At 44.3% G+C, this 17,115-nt stretch overlaps 1 protein-coding gene across 1 annotated transcript in view; it reads left to right on the top strand.

Moving 5' to 3' along the window:
- The window catches only part of LOC137533436 (cadherin-related family member 4-like), an 84,985-nt gene that overhangs the window by 19,729 nt on the left and 48,141 nt on the right, over positions 1 to 17,115 (top strand). Inside the window, exons 6-12 of the mRNA XM_068254827.1 lie at positions 1,937 to 2,067; positions 3,102 to 3,285; positions 5,895 to 6,045; positions 9,131 to 9,233; positions 11,107 to 11,325; positions 14,463 to 14,608; positions 16,105 to 16,252. Of these exons, the coding sequence (XP_068110928.1) occupies positions 1,937 to 2,067; positions 3,102 to 3,285; positions 5,895 to 6,045; positions 9,131 to 9,233; positions 11,107 to 11,325; positions 14,463 to 14,608; positions 16,105 to 16,252 (1,082 nt within the window). The remainder of the gene's footprint in view (positions 1 to 1,936; positions 2,068 to 3,101; positions 3,286 to 5,894; positions 6,046 to 9,130; positions 9,234 to 11,106; positions 11,326 to 14,462; positions 14,609 to 16,104; positions 16,253 to 17,115) is intronic.

Genomic DNA, 17,115 nt, shown 5'->3' with positions numbered 1-17,115 from the left:
AAGCAAAAATAAACATATGAGAACATAATATATCACCGGAAATTATGATATCACTAAATATAAAAGCTAAGATCGTGTTCACGATTTAAACCTCCCACTCCACTGGTATTTAATTTTCTGATAAAAATGGCCTCTTTTTTAAGCAAGGCCTTATCCTTGTCGGAGCCCCTCCAAGTGTCTGGCACCCCATCGATTGCCATTACTCTCAATTGTGACACTGCATGTTTATGCAGGTGAAAATGTTGTGCGACCGCCAACACGAAATTCAGGTCGCGAATGTTTGATATGTGTGATGAAAGATGCTCCTTGAGTCGTTGAGTGGTTTTGCCAATATAGACCAGACCACAGGGGCATTTAATCATGTACACAACGTACCTCGAGTCGCAAGTGTACCGGCCACGTATTTTGAAGGGGACACCAGTTGAGGGGTGGCAGAAAGTGTCCCCCTTGTTCACATGTCCACACATGCCAATAGTCTAGGGCCAAATTTTAGGGGGAAGCCAATGAACTTATCTGTATGTTTTTGGGATGAGGGTGGAAACCGGAGTGCCTTGAGGAAACCCACGCAGACACGGGGAGAACATACAAACTCCTTGCGAACGTTGGCCTGGCTGGGATTCGAACTGGGGACCTAGCGCTGCAAGGCGAGAGTGCTAACCACTATGCCACTGTGCTGCCCATGTGGACAGCTCGATGTAAACCATCATGACAGTCGTTGAAAACTAAGGATTGTTATGCTTAGTCTGCTGTCGTAAAACATCATTTTTAACGTGTTTTCTGTACACAGTGTTATACCATATCACAAAAACAATTGTTCATCGCGAAAAAATCTTGCGGTTGGTATGGACCTATAGGCTTTAGCAGATATATCAGACCATGAATATGGTATAGATTAGACAAGACAAATAACATTTATATTGCGCTTTTCTCCTTGCGGACTCAAAGCGCCAGAGCAGAGCAGCAGCCACTAGGGTGCGCTCTATTGGCAGTAGCAGTGTAAGGGAGACTTGCCAAAGGTCTCCTACTGAATAGGTGCTGGCTTACTGAACAGGCAGAGCCGAGATTCGAACCCTGGTCTCCTGTGTCAGAGGCAGAGCCCTTAACCATTACACCATCAGCCAGCTTAGATAGTGAACTCTTCTAATGAACTGCAGATTCCATCACTCTGATCGAATCTACCAGAAATCTATAGCTCAACATGTTACATCGATTTTAATTTTGAACAATTTGCAGCAAAAATCGTTCGAAAATACAGTTGGACTGGGCAGAAAATGCTGTTTAATTGGACCCTGCGGGGAATCAGCAGGGGACCGACGGCCCATATCGCTGCATTGTGTTGAAAAGAGCAATGCTGCAGTTTGATAGAATTTAAATAAATTTAAGGGAGAAATCTATTGAAAATCCATGTGCAGATTCAGATCGGAGAAGGACTGACCTGTTTGCTACATTGGGTGACGTGTATATGGCCACCTTAAGAGACATGACTATGTACTCTGTAAAGTGCTGTGCAAGATGTCAAAGCTATATAAATACACAATTGTAGTAATAGAATCATCCATCTTAAAGGACACCTGAAGTGAGAGGGATATGGAGGTTGACATACAGTATTTATTTTCTGTTAAACAATCCCAGTTGCCTGGCAGTCCTGCTGATCACTTTGCCTGCAGTAGTGTCTGAATCACACACCTGAAACAAGCATGCAGCTAATCCAGTCAGACTTGAGTCAGAAACATCTGATGTAAGGTCTAAACCGTTATATAGAGGAAGAAGATCAGCAGGACAGCCAAGCAATTTGTATTATTTAAAAAGGAAAAAATATAAATCAGCAGACCCAATATTCCTCTCATTTCAGGCATCCTTTAATCTTCTCGAGTTGATCAGACTTAGTTCTGGTAAGAAATGTCTTGATGTTTTTTGCTCTTCCTCTTTGTTGCAGGTCATTAGCTTATGTTTTCACCATCCCTGAGAACGGTGGACCAGGATATCTTGTGACCACGCTGAAGGCCAGCGGGAGGAACGTTATATACGAGCTAATCAACCCCAGCACTACCTACTACATTAAACCAGGTATCTCCTAGGGGATATGTCTGGAAACAGAGATCTGCAGCCTCTCCTGTTATATTGAACTTATACCATATATCAGTGTTTGGTGGAGGTTGGAAAGGTAACCTCATAATGGCCTCATCTATCTGTTTGGGACTCTGGTGGTAACAGTAACTCCTCTGCTCTCCCGAGTTCCCATTATGATAGCCTTGCCTATTGTTTGATGAATTTCCCATCTCATCCTATATCATGTAGAATGTAACGGGAGGAAGGGAAAACTGGAACGTAGGTATGATCACCCAAAGGTGAGCAGGAACAGCCAAGATCCAAGTTGGGCTGTCCCTCAGTAAGCATCTCCCTAACTGGCACCAGGGGCGTAGCAATACCCCCTGGAAGGGATGCATGCGCAGGGGGGCCCCCAGCCTGGTGGGGGGCCAGCCCAGAGCTGTTTTCAGCGGCATAAGGGAGGTGCTGCGCAGTAGAGGGTCAGTGGGCACACAGTGGTGGGCAGGGGGCCCAAATCCCTCCTCCATCACCTCAGCCCCCCCACCCTCCAATGCTTCCAGCTCTCCCCTCAAGAAATTTTGGCAGTGGGCGGGGAACTCACCTTTCACTTCCACGTTCCAGGCGGCGACGGTGCTCTGCGTACCTACGTCTTCTATGTCCGCAATGCCGCTGACTCTACTTCCTGTCAGTGGCGTTGGAGTCATACAAGACTTAAAAGTTTCTCAGGGGTGCCCAGTGATTTCTAGTTACGCCCCTGCCTGGCACCACATACTCCTTATGGTGCATACACATGCACAATTACACTATAAGGTGTATAAGTGCCAGCAATGCATTCAGTTGCTATGGAGGGAAGAGGAGGGACAGTAGCATGGATTTCAGCTAGAGGGGTAAAGAGTAGAACAATGAACTCAGCTCAGATGACGTCTCCCGGTGACACATCTGGTCCATCATACACACGCTAGATTCTCAGCAGAAATGGGCCCTACGCTGTTCCTGCTACTTATGACAACCATATACCATCTATATATGACCAAATTATGCTTGTCTTGCAGTGACTGGGGAAATCAGGACAACCTTTAATCTAGACCTGGACACCAACCCATCTCTGGTCACTACTGTCCTGCTGGTCCGTGCCTATGACCAATCCCAGCACAGTAACAGCGCTACCACCAAAGTGACTATTATTGTCACTGATGTCAACGACCTCCCTCCACAGTGCAGCCCCGCCATTGTAGTGTAAGTATAAACCACTCACAAGACCTGACATGATCAAGTACTGAAATGTAAGTGTAGGTAGATGAAGACTGCAATGCTCCTTGTATTGTGACAGTGGCGTACCTAGGGAAATTGGCACCCGGTGCTGATTATTTACAGACACCCCCCTCCTCCCCCCCAACAAAAAAAAACAAAACAATTTTTTTGATGGGAGGGTTAACGGGCTGGGACGCGAAGCGTGTCACTGCTAATTTTGGGGGAAACGGAGTCATCAGAATGTGGACAGAGCTCACCGTTATGAAACTCTGTACTCTATACAGTACTGCAGAAGATGTCAGTGCTATATAAATACACAATAAAAATATGATAGGACATTAGACTATGACTATGGTATGATTACACTGTGAGCTTCTATGAGGACAGTAAGAAAAGGAGGACATACAAAAGAGGGGGATGCATAGGAGGAGGGGGGGGGGGGGGATAAAGAGGTAGAGGAACAAGACAGAGAGCCTGGTGGGAGAGGAGAAATAACAGGAAGACCTTTCATCAGGACTGCAGACATCACCAGTGCTGTTTGGCAGGGACATGCTGTTAAAAGAAGCCACTAAAATCTGAAAAGAGGAAAGGGTCATGGGGGAAGACAACAGGGTGGGGGGGGGAGCTGGGAAAAGAGATAAGATTATCGAGCTAATCTAAATTGCCTGGAGCTTGCTCCTCTGCTCACTACAGAAGTCGACTGTCAGCACCTGTATCGCTGGTTTCTGCAACAGCAGACTGCCCAGCACTATTGATTAATTACTCTGATCAGGATAACTAATCAATAGTCTAGGGCACTCTGGTATCACAGCAGCCAGAGCACATGGCTACTAAGGACTGGAAACTTCTGAAGCACTAAACACACCCTGCCACCTCTCATTGCTAATGTCCCAGCGGCAGCACAGCAATCATTCTCTCCACTCACCCTGCTGCTCTGCACATTCACTCACTTGCTAGCTGTGTGTAGAGAGCAAGATAACACATTGCCCATTGGATAGGAAGGAGGAGTGGTGTTACATGTAGTACAGGAAGTAGTACAGTCCCATGCACTGCCTGCTGCTATTTTCCTGAATGTTGCCCAAACTATGAAAAAAGGTGCCAGGTGAAAGAACCCAGTGGTTGAGCACCACAGCCGCACCCCTAGCCACGGCTACACCCAGTGCTGTGAGCACCTGCAGCCTTATGGTAGGTACGCCACTGTATTGTGAACTTCACTTATGCTACCGAGTCAGAGAAGTACTAGTGAGCAGCATCCATACATAAACAACGTACAGAGTACAAACAGATTCTAAAAATTACAGTCAGCTTCAGGGCCGGATTACCGACCAGGCAAACAAAGCAGTAGCTTAGGGCCCCAGTCAGAGTCTAAGGGCCCCATCAGCCAACCAAGGAGCCAGCATCTTACCTTCTATCAGCCGATCCCTGGCTAGAGCCCCTCCGTGCCGCAATTCCTCTCTGTACTCTGCTGACTCTGCAGCAGCACGTCATCCAGCCCAGACGAACGAGTGAGCAAGCAGCGCCCGTTGCTATGGTGACGGGGCCGCGTGCCACCCGCGCTCTCTCCAGCCCAGCCTGTGCAGTCAGCATGCGTCATGTCAGTGTACTCAATGTGGCTGACACTGCTGACATCATCAGTCTATGCCTGACTGCACAGGCTGGGCTGGAGAGAGCGGGGCTGGCATGCAGCCCCATCACCATAGCAAGGGGTCCTCCTTGCTCACTCGTTCGTCTGGGCTGGATGACGTGCTGCTGCAGAGGCAGCAGAGTGCAGATAGGAGTTGCGACATGGAGGGGATTCTAGCCAGGGAGCCGCTGATAGAAGATAAGATGCTGGTAATCTGTAAATCCGCTCAGGGCCCTATTCGGCCTTAATCCTGCTTCGGTCATTTTACACAACAAGAGCTGTGTACGGTCAAAGTATACAGAATAAGACCATTCGTAATAAGCATAATTTCGCATTGTCATTTGCAATTACGATGCAAAATCGTAATTTGTAATTTTCTGCAAACTCGTAATTCATTTCATCATAATTTGTAATGTTGCATAATTGTGCGTAATTACAAATTTCCTGTTACTTAAATAATTACTAACTGACTAAAGGGAGATCTCGTCAGTGGAATGCCAAGAGCCAGATGGGTAACCTGTCATTTACACGCTCATTAGGACATTAGCATGTGGAAGAAGGGAGGGAGGCAATCGGGGAGCAGAGTGAGCCGCCTTTCCATCACCAGGCGCTTGTAGGCACGTGCCTACAGTGCCTTAGGGTAAATCCGGCCCTGCGGGGAATTATAACTAGCATACTTCATGCAGAATAACATTATTTCTCCTCACTACTACTTTCTCACTCTCTCCCCATCTCTCACAAAGATAGCAAATGACCTTGTCAGAGCTAAGTCTCAAGACAACTTCTCTCACTTCCTATTACATTTTTCCTCTGTTTTAGACACTGTTGACCACCTTCTCTTACTTGCTTATTATATGAGATTCCAGCTTGTTTCTTGCTCCTTGTTCCATTGCAGAGTGAGGAGCTGCGGTTTGTAATATTTACCTTGATGAATTGTAGGTGACATTTACCCATTTTCTTCCACATACAGGGAAGAGGTTCCACAGACTGAACCAGTTGGTTTTACACTTGCAAATTTTCAGTGCACAGATCCGGACTATAATGGCACTACCCTGACCTACTCCATCAAACCCAATGCCAACTCCCTCTACTCTTTTCGCATGAGCGGCACCCAACTACAGGTGAGATTGAGGCCCTGTTCTCTTTAAAAGCCATCAAATACTATTTGGTATTTTTAATAGATTAGACAATGGATTACATCAAAGCGTTTAATCCAACAAAAATCTATGAAAAATGTGAGCCAAATCAGTCAATGTTCAAACATTTTGTTGATCGTGGGAAGCTGTTCTTTATCTAATTGAGTGGGTGGGAGTTGCAAGCGAGAGCAGTGTGCAACATCTAGCATTATAGGTTTGTGTCACATGGAGCACTACAAAACTGGCAGCAGTGTGCAGTGTATAAGTCTGAGGAGATTTTTCCTCAGAGGGGCTCATAATTTAATTTGGTACAGGAATCTGTGTGTGGATGGTCGACCAGTAGCGTTGCGGATGACTGCTAGTGGTGGCTGAGTCTTGCACAGTGTGGCTAAAGTGACAGCCATGGGCGTCTGCAGAAAATTCTCCGGGGGGGGGGCAAAAAAGGCGGGCAAGCCGCTGAAAAATGGACGTGGCCATGGACCAAGATGTTACATGAACTTAGCAATGGTGGGACATTAGACTAGGGATTAAATTGTGAGCGCCTCCGACACAGGTGCCCCACAGTTTAGGTAGTGACAGGGACCCCCCATGTGTAGTGACAGGGACCTCCCCGCCTAGTTTACGTGTTGACGGTGCCTCCCAGTTTAGGTATTGACAGGTGCCCCCAGTGTAGGTAGTGACAGGTGCCCCCTCCATGTTTAGTGCCAAGGACCCCCACTCACTGTCGATCATCCCAGCAGCCAGCGTCAGACCTCAGAATCAGCCAGCGACCAGTGAGAGCAGGCACACGGTACCCCTGTGGACGCGTCTATTTGAAAAGGGCGCCTGGAAAAAAGGGCACCTGGTGTAGCCCATATATGCCAAATTCGGCTACAAAAAGGGCGCCTGGTGTAGCCCATATACCAACTTCGGCTACAAAGGGCACCTGGTGTAGCCCATATACCAGCTTCGGCTACAAAGAGCTCCTGGTGTAGCCCATATATTCCAAATTCAGCTACAGAGGGCGTCCGGTGTAGCCCATATATGTCAAATCCATTACAAAGGGCGCCTGGTGTAGCCCATTGTCACAGGAGCCCTAGTGGTCAGACCGCGAAATGCCTTCCAAACAATGCCAGCGCACGGATCGTGCGAACTCTGGTCGCAGTCAATGCGTAGGAACCGTTGGGAATTGGCCGCAGACAAAACCAGAAGGGAGCCTGTGAGATACGGTAATTACAACTTTACACACTATTTCAGGGTATCTGCCACCACCTCTGTTTTCTGAGACAGGGGAACTCACTAACTGGCTATTTCTCGACCTACAAATAAAACGGTTAAAACACGCTGTATTCTGTCTAGCCAACAACAAACAATAGTAGCGTCTCTTCAGAGACCTGGGATCGGTTTCTGTGTATGCTGAATAATAGGGTAGCTAGAACAACAACTGACGATAGTGTCGGTTTATTGAAAGCAATATAAATAATTAATATATACAGAAAATTATTAAAATCAACAATTATTGAGACATGAGATAACACAGTATGAAAATAAAGGGGAGAAAAAATACTTAGTGTCATGGAAAATGTCCTTTTGTGGGAAAATCATCAAGTCCTTGATTTCAAGTTCCGCAGAGTTCTTTGTTTTAGCTAAGTTCAATCAAAATGGCCACCACTTGTTCCTCACGGTGGCCGTGTGTTCATGAAGGTGGAAAAATCGAGGAATAAAGGCCCACCTGCCAACCATGTGCTTTTGATGAAGCTGGTTTGGGGGTGTGGCAATGCCGCCCCCTCTGAGTCACCCACCAATGACAGTTCATTCCCTCTGAGAGATATTAGGATTTAAACTTACAAACTGCCGTACCTCACAAACGATACCCGTTATATTTAGGGGGATAACAGATTAATACTTGTCGGAAAATACAGATTAATATGACATCAGACATGGCTAGGGCAGCGGGTCCAGTTCTTGAGAAGGGTCATACCTCAATAACCGGACGGACTATCACAATGAATTTCATATCAGCACGATGGCCAGATTTTACCGAATAAGACTATATGAATTTCATAGCTGTACGATATTCGGTTTTCTTATACCGACAGGAAATCATACCACCCAGGCTTTCAGATTGGCCATTCATCGGTGCCAAGAAGTCTGGGGGGGGGGGAGTAGGTTTGGTGTAGCCCCCTGCTGGGGAGGGAAGCCTTCTCTGAATAGAGTCCCCAGCTGGTGACTAGAGAGGTAATGAAAGATAAACATTCTAAGCTAATTAACACATCAAAAGACATCCTGCAGTCAGGGGCAGAGGAGAAAAACTTGCACTTTAAAAAAAACAGGAATGTCCATTCTGATTCCTGTAATGGCGGCACAAATTTATCCAGACAGCGATCAGAAATTTGACTTGCGCGGCTCCTTCCAATTCACCCGCGTTTCTCACGGCTGTTCCGTGACACCCATATATGCCAAATTCGGCTACAAAGGGCGCCTGTTGTAGCCCATATATGCCATATAGTTTTAGTTTATAAAAAGGATGCTGTTATAAGCTAAAATTCACGCACAATCGAGAATTTTAGCACACAAAACGCTAGCGCGACCGTGCTATGACTTAGCACGGCTTTGTGAATCAAGCCCTATGTATCTCATTTACACAAGATGGGATTTTACACAAACAGTATACAGACATAGACAAAATGGATGTCACAGGCTACTTCTAGTTAAGATGGCTACCCTGTCCAATACCACATCACACCTACTATATATATATATATATATAAACTGGTTAACAATAAATACAGTTTTAAAACAGACGGGAGTTAATAGCGTAACTATATTAAGAGGCAAGCCCATTAAGGGGCAATGTGTTTATTTTATGTTTTGTTTTCAGTTTCTGTACAAAGTGTAAATACTGGTAAGTAGCCTGTACAGTACAAATAAACGTGATGTTGGTGAAATACAGAGACTGTTTCATATCAAATTTGCTTGTACCGTGCTTGTCCCAAAAGGCAAAACACCCGCTACCTATCCTCTTGTGTCACAGTAGATATGAATTAAAATGATTCCTCTGTAATAAAGTTATTTTTCCTCCTCTGGACAGATCAATAATACGCTGAATTATGACTCCTATGCGATGGCCAGTGTCAGTTTCCAGTATTCAGCCACCGTTGTGGTGACAGACAGTGGCAATCCACCAAGGATGAGTGAGTAATTCATTACTCATTAATATGTTCGTGCTTTATAAATTAATACTACTAATTGGCAGTGCATAGCATTTAGGGCCACTAATAGTCAGGTTACATTTGGCTGTTTCATTTTTTAAGCCCTGGTTCACCCTCTCAGATTTTTTATTGTTAGTAAACGTGACTGGTGACTACGAGTCAGTTGCTTTCAGTGCCTGCTTCACGCCTGATTTAAATGACACCAAAGAGAAAATAAACTTACGAGATAATTAATTCTATGTGTAATACAGATAATTAATAGAACATAAATAGCAAAGAAAAGAGAATCATATTTTTATTTTCAGTTACGTAGCTTTATTTATGACACTGCATCATTCTGTCATATTTGCATTTAGAACATTTGCATATTTAGAAACCACACTCTGTAGGTTAAGCTGTAAAACAGAGCAGAGCTAATGACCCTCTGAACTTTCCTGCAGTGAAACCTTATCTCAAGCTGTCTTGCACTGTTTCTTCAGCAAGGAGAGGGCCAGCGCATACCATAAAGGCTGCATCTGAAATGACCAACAGCTCACATGTGCAGCACCTATAATAAGCTATCTGCCCACTTTGCATTCAATTCAGATGCAAATCAGAATCAGAATCAGTTTATTCGCCAAGTGTGACAAACCTCACACCACAAATCATATGCATAACTACTATTACTTACCATGTAAATGGAAAAATCAGGAAAACCGACTAGGAGCAGCTAACCTGGTAGTTACATTCTAGCAAAATTATGAAAAGGAGGGGAGGTTGCGCATCCCTAAAAACATGCTGCAATTGACTGGTTAATCGCTCAGGCATGCACCACCTCTATTAGGCTGAAAATGCATGCCCTGCGTCCAAAACAAATGCTACATTTTTTATACTATGGAGGAACTTTCGCTTCCACTATAGTCTGCATGCAAAGTATAATATACTGGACACTTGCACCACGGTGAGGCAGACCTCCGGGCAAGTGGCCTAACCTAAATTAAAAACAACATATGTATAACCTTGGGAGCAGCTAAGCAAAAATGTGTAACTTACATTTTAATGGACAGCAAGGACAGGGCCAGCGCATACCACAAAGGCTGCATCTGAAATGACCAACAGCTCACATGTGCAGCACCTATAATAAGCTATCTGCACACTCCAATACAGTCTGCAAACAAGACTGTATTGGACCCAATTTCTTTGAATAGCTCAGAGAAGCTCTTTTGTGCAGATAACAACTCTGACTCACGACTCTGAATTGCTGATTGAAGTACCCCCACCCCACCTTTGACTTGACTCTGTCAGCAGCCCACCTTCACCTAACACTCTGTTACTGCAGAGTATTGCAAGCAGAAGCAAGCCATGCCGTTATCTAACCTGTTCCACCGCCGGAGTCTGCCGATGCATTCTCCTTTCACCGCTCAGCTCTACCCCTAGCGCCTGGCATGTCTTCCCGCATCACATGATAACTCGCGTGCTGGAAGAGATGTCAGCACTAGGGGGAGAGCTGAGTGGTGACACGAGGTCGGACATGGGTGGATTCCGGCAGTGGAGCAGGTGAGTTAATGGCACAGCTTTCTTCTGCTCGCAATACTCATCATCTCTGGTGTCACCCCCTGCCCTGATGACACCCAAAGCGGCCTGCTCCTGCAGCCACCCCTTAGTCCGCTACTGTCCCCTGCACTACTCTACAGACTGAGGTGGAGCACTGGAGAGGGGAAAGAGAAGCCGGTTTCTCCACGGTCACATATTAGTTTATGTTGCTCTACACTTTTTTATTTTTTTTTTGTTTATTTAGGAATCCATGCAGAAGAGATGGAATTATGTTTGCATGTTTGGGTAATATTATATAAACTTGTTTGTATTTGGTTTTCAGCCAATATTACAATCTTTGTCACGGTCACCCCAGTGAACAATTATGATCCTAAGTGTAATGGACCGTATACCTATAGTGTCAATGAAAACAAACCAATCAACAACAAGACCATTGTGGGACAACTGAACGCCACTGATGCTGACTATCCATTTAATAACGTGCAGTACAGTATTGCTGGTGGTATGAGTCCACCTGTCTTCTACATCACCCCCAGAACTGGTAAGATTACCCAGACAAGCGTGTAATTCCTATTAACTGAAATGTAGGTAAAGCAGCCGTCGTATTTAATTATGATTTACAACATCCAGATCATCACTCTGACTACTCTTATTATGTGTTGGTCAAGCAGATAGTGTAAAGGGCAATGTTGTCGCCTTAAAAGGCAAACTGTTCATGAGTCATCACTTAAAGCAGGAATCTAAGCGGCACATTGCATTATATACCAGTGGCAGTGTTTTAGATCCAGAGATACTAAAGCATAGCACACAGACTCAGAAATAGTGATGTATGCAAATAGCTCGCCTGCATAGGTGAACTGCTCCTCGCGAATAGCTATGGGCAGCCTGGGCCTGTACTACTTCTGGGTTGCAATGTCCCACAGTAGTATGCTTTGCACATGAGCGTGCCCGGCCACAGGCGCGCAATCAAGTACGCGCACCGCCGGGCCAGGGCATGCGTACTACTGTGGGACATTGCAACCCGGAAGAAGTACAAACCCAGGCTGCCCATAGATGTTTGCCAGCAAGCAGTTCGCCACCATTTCTACTCAGCAATAGGTGAAGTGTTCAAAATGAAGACAGTCAGCCAGCAGTTTTCCACTTCCCATATGGTCATACGCAACAATAAAGATTTTAAGTTGCTGGCGCCTTTAAGAGATCCAATATTATTATTTAGTATTTATAACATCTTCCAACAACATCTTCTGCAGCGCTTTACAAACTACCGTATATAGTCATGTTACTACTGTCCCTCCGAGGGGGCTCACAACCTAATCCCTACTGCAGTCAAATGTCTATTGTAGTTCTAAGGCTAATTAAGTTATCCATATGTTTTGGGGATCTGGGAGAAAACCAAAGTGCCTGGAGGAAACTCACACAGACCTGGGGAGAATATACAAACTCTGATATGGTATATAAAAATATATGTATCTCAAATTATTTAACAATTAGACTAAATAAAATAAATTAAAAATCTCTAAGAACCAGTTGCAAACAAGACTTTCTCACAGGGTGTAATACTTGAATGATCAAAGTCGATTACTTAATAAAGAATAAACACTCTCTTCTCCAAACGTATAGCACAAGTTCATCCTTAAAGAGAACCTGAACTGAAAATAAAAAGTCATAATAACCATACACAGGTCATACTTACCTCCTGTGTAGTCTACTACTTAATCTCTTTCTCCTCTCCTGCGTCCCATTTGTCCACTGTGATCAATGGAATTTTCTGGAGGGGATCACTGTAAGAAGAAAATGGTGAGCTTCTGAGAGGAACTTACTGTGAGGTTAGTATGTAATATTCATTTGCAGCTAAGTCATGTGTTTATATTCAATAATTTTCCTCGCTTCAGGTTCCCTTTAAGATTATTAACCAGCAACTTTCCTATCCAGTAGCACAGTCTGATCTTTATATACAGTGCTCCTCTTATTTACCGTATTTTCTCTACAAAAAATGAGGAGAAAAAGTCCCTGCGTCTTATATTCCAAAGACAGGGAATCCCCAACTTACGAATGACCACCGATACGAACCGCTGACCCACCACGACGTCGGGGACTCCCTGGCTTGTCCCCCTGTGTGGTCTCCACTCCCCTGAGTAAGAATAGTGGCAGAGAAGATCACCTTCCTATTGATTCCAGCTCTCGGTGGTCTGCTGTGTGGTCCTCCGACTCCAACATGTCTCCGATACCCCTGCGAAAGAATAGTTAGTGGCAGAGTGACTCACCTTCCCAGCTATTCCAACGGCGGCGATCTGCAGACATCTCGGGTACCACGTGGCTTCCCCTAGAGACAGCTCCTGTTGATGGCGAGCAGGAGCTGTCGCAGGAGTCGCACTGGCGCGGTGCCCCATTTTGCTGCCGATGTTATAGCACATGGGGTGCGTATGTGACGTGGCATGCGGAAATACAGCGCGGATACCCTGGGCCAAGGCGTGATTTATAATAAGGCACTAAAGGCATGTGCCTACAGGGGCCTGATGATGGAAAGGTGCCTCACTTCCCTCCCCTAGTGACTTCCTCCATCCTTCCCTAAGCAGAGTCCCAATGAGAGTGTAAATGAGAGGTTGCTTACCCTGCTCTCGGCATTCCACTGACCAGATCTCCCTTCAGCCGGGGGCACCTTTAGCTACCCAATACTTAGGGTACCTCTAGCTACGTAATAACCTAATACTTAGGGGCACCTCTAGCTACTTAATATTGAGGGTACTTCTGGCTACCTAATGCTAAGAGGGACACCTGTAGCTACCTATGACGGACAAGGGAAGTAAGGGAGAAGTGACAGCTGGGCCATCCAGCACACTTGTGGTGCGGTTTGGTGTGGGGTTTGTAGGTTCATGGGGAGTAAAGTCTATGGTGCCAGGACATCTGTGCCTTGCCTAAAGGCTCCTGTGATGTAAATCCGGGTCTGCTCTGGGCACAGCGTGACAGGTAAAGTATAAATGCATGGGCACCGGGGGGGCACATAAAACATTTTGGGGGACAGCAGCTGGGGGGGTTCCATTGCTTGTAGTTTGCAATTATTGCACGCCGATTTCCTAGGATGTCCAATCAATATATTCAACCAATATCGGCACAAAATCAGTTGAATTGATGATCGGGCATGCTTGTGGTGGCACCGATTTTCATCCAATTCAATAATAATTATTGAATTGAACGGTTGATTGGCTGCAAAGTCAGGTAGATATATGGTTACCATTAGTGCTATAGATTTGTAAGTGTATAGACCATGTGCCATATGCAATTCTCTTTGTCACCTGAGTTTTCTCCTAGGGGATAATTTTTCATCTTCAATTTTTAATAACTTTCCAGCACTTTTCAACTAAAAAAGTATCAAAGTAGGTGACTAAGTACTATAAAAATGATTTTGAGCATTTTCTTGATTTCTGGTGGCGTAAAAGGCATTTTATTGACAAGTTTAAAAATATCACCTAGGAGAAAACTATGGAGAAAAAGTGAATTGCATATGGGCCCATGTCTCTTCCCCATGCTTGTCTTGGTTGACCTTATGAGAGAAAGGATAGACTGTCATCTCCTCTGATACACAGAGTAATGCGAATGTCTCAGATTTATTTTTACAGTGCTATGGTATAAGTCAGCATTATATAAAGGAATAAATAAAACAGATTTCTACACACACAGGGAAGATTATGTTACTTGGACCCCTGGACTACGAGATAAAATCCACCTATAATCTGCAGATCCAAGTGGTGGATGTAAATAATGACATCATGCCAGATCCAGTGCATCAGAGGACCACTTTCTGTAGCATCACCATCAATGTGCAGGTAAGGAGGTCTGAGGCCTCTTAGAAGACTCTGCCACTTGCCAGTCTGTGCCCATACACTTTAGCTACATACACATCTTCAATCTTGTCTTACCCTAAACAAACACTACTTGATCGTTGGGGTGGCACTGAACTACACAAGCTCCTTCTAGACGTGCTTCTTGTCTGTAACCAAGAATCCTGTACTGATCATTAGAGAAGGAAAGAGGGATGATGGGGAGGCGCCTATGTCAGAGGCTAGTTCTGGTGGGTGGGCAAAGCAAAAAGACAATGAGCTCCTTTGTAGCTGTTATGTAGAATTGCTGCCAGTGCCATGTCATCTAACATTGAGAGTGGCAAGGTGGTAATTATTGATTCTAGGTAGCTATCAATTGTTTACCCCATCCAGTACGTATATGCCTATGTTTACAGAGCACATTGAGCCAATCATAAAATGTATTCAATAAAAACCATAATTTCTATTGAAAGATCTAAAGCTTTTTTTTTAAACACAAATTTGACTGAAAATTCAAATTAGATTTCCCTTTTTTTCAGTTGTTCTCAATCCGCAGTGGCGTAAATTTCGGATCAATTTTTTGCAAGATTGTATGGTGTGTAGTAGATTGACAATTTCATAATGTAGAGACGCAAGCCTTTTTTTCAGAGTTTTCAATTATTATTTTTTGCATAATTGGGGAAAAATTGAACACACGTGTGATACATTGGTTAGATTTTTCAAATGTTAAAATCAATCAGAAAAAGTGATTGTAAATCTTGAATTGAAAAGAAATGTAGAAAATTGTATTGTGTGGCCACCGTTAGTCAGGTTAGGGAGTCGTCATGATGTCTGTAGTCACTCTGTTGGTTGGGTCCATTCCTGCCATCCGGACCTCCCTTTAAAAAAAAACCCAAAACACACCATTAACCTTGTACTGAACAATGCTGGCTATAAGGTTTCACAGAAGTGGATATTTGACAGTTTCTGCCAGAAGTCAAGCCATTGTTTTTTAGTTAGATTGCAGCATAGAAACAATTATGGTGGACTCTTTGGAAGACATTGAAAACAACTCAACCAGATTCTACATGGATAGCTGGCAAAGCTACAAAACAGAAGAAATAGGTATGTCAAATCAATGTCTTTGAACATTCAAAGGTAAACCATCCGTACAATTTTGTAGAACCTGGCTGCCACGCGTATGTAAGGATTGGCCAAGTGATATAATAAAAGTCATTGGTAATCTGTACGTCATCATAGGGTCCTGTTTAGCAGAATTCGTTTGGCAGCAACAGATCGGCAATTTTACTTATTTAAAGCATTGTTGGAAGATTTTAAGGGTTTTTTAGCCTCCTGAGATTTCGATATACTTTCTGTTACGTGTTCAATTCATAAATAATGTGTATTTTCTTTTGATGAAATTTATGAAATGTTGTGTTTTTAAAGTGAAATGCAGGAAATGTGATGTATGTATGTGACCTCTGGATTGTTCTCTGTCCTGTCTTTTTATGCTGTCTGTACAGGACTATAATGATAATCCTCCTGTCTGCAATCCTCCATTTTATCACAAGACGATCTATTCCACCCTCTCAACAACAGTCCCAGTTGTATCACTGCAATGCAGCGACAAGGACGTTACAAATGCAGTGCTCTATTACAGCATTGTGGGTGGTAAGTTGGCATCCATCTGAAAATGGCGCCTGTGAATAATGGCGCACAGTGTTGCCGCTAATCCGTTTGCTGCTTATCGCTATTTAACGTTAAAGCCTTATTGTTATTTAGCGTTAAAGCCCTATCGTTATTTAGCGTTAACACACAGAACCCTCTCTGTACCTATCCCTAACCCCTAAACCCCCCCGGCGGTGCCTAACCCTAACCACCCCCCTGGTGGTGTATATTGTACTGTAACTATACCTAACACTACTCTCACACAGAATCCTCCCTGTACCTTACCCTAACCACCCCCTTGGTGGTGCCTAACCCTAAGACCCCCCTGGTGGTGCCTAACCCTAAGACCCCCCCAGTGGTGCCTAACCCTAACCTTGACAGTGTTACATTAAATCCATTCCCCGTTTTGCAGTTAAATAACGTCTGCAGTTTGGCTTACGTAGGGCGCTATTGATAAATAACGTTAGTGTGTGCCACTATTGATAAATAACGTTAGTGTGTGCCACTATTGATAAATAACGTTAGTGTGTGCCGTTTTTCTTCTTTTTTCCCTGTGCGCCATTATTATGCAGTACTAACGATAAATAGCGATAAGCGTATCTTTTTAATGCGGCGCCATTTTTATGCATAGGCGCTGTGCGCCATTATTCACTGATCCCGGTAAGTTGTGCCTTATTGTTACTATTATTTAGTATTTAGTGAGCTGACACCTTCCACAGCCCTTTACAGAGTACATAGTTGTGTCTCTAACTGCCCCTCAGTAGAACTCACAATCTAGTCACTGCCATAGTCATATGTCCATCATGGTCTAGAGCTAATTTGGTGGGGAAGCCAATTAACTTATCTGTATGATTTTGGGATGTGGG

This window comes from Hyperolius riggenbachi, chromosome 9 (assembly GCF_040937935.1).
Source record: "Hyperolius riggenbachi isolate aHypRig1 chromosome 9, aHypRig1.pri, whole genome shotgun sequence".
In the NCBI taxonomy this organism is placed as follows: domain Eukaryota; kingdom Metazoa; phylum Chordata; class Amphibia; order Anura; family Hyperoliidae; genus Hyperolius; species Hyperolius riggenbachi.
Note: the sequence above shows the minus strand (reverse complement) of the source record. Positions and strands in the feature narration are given on the sequence as shown.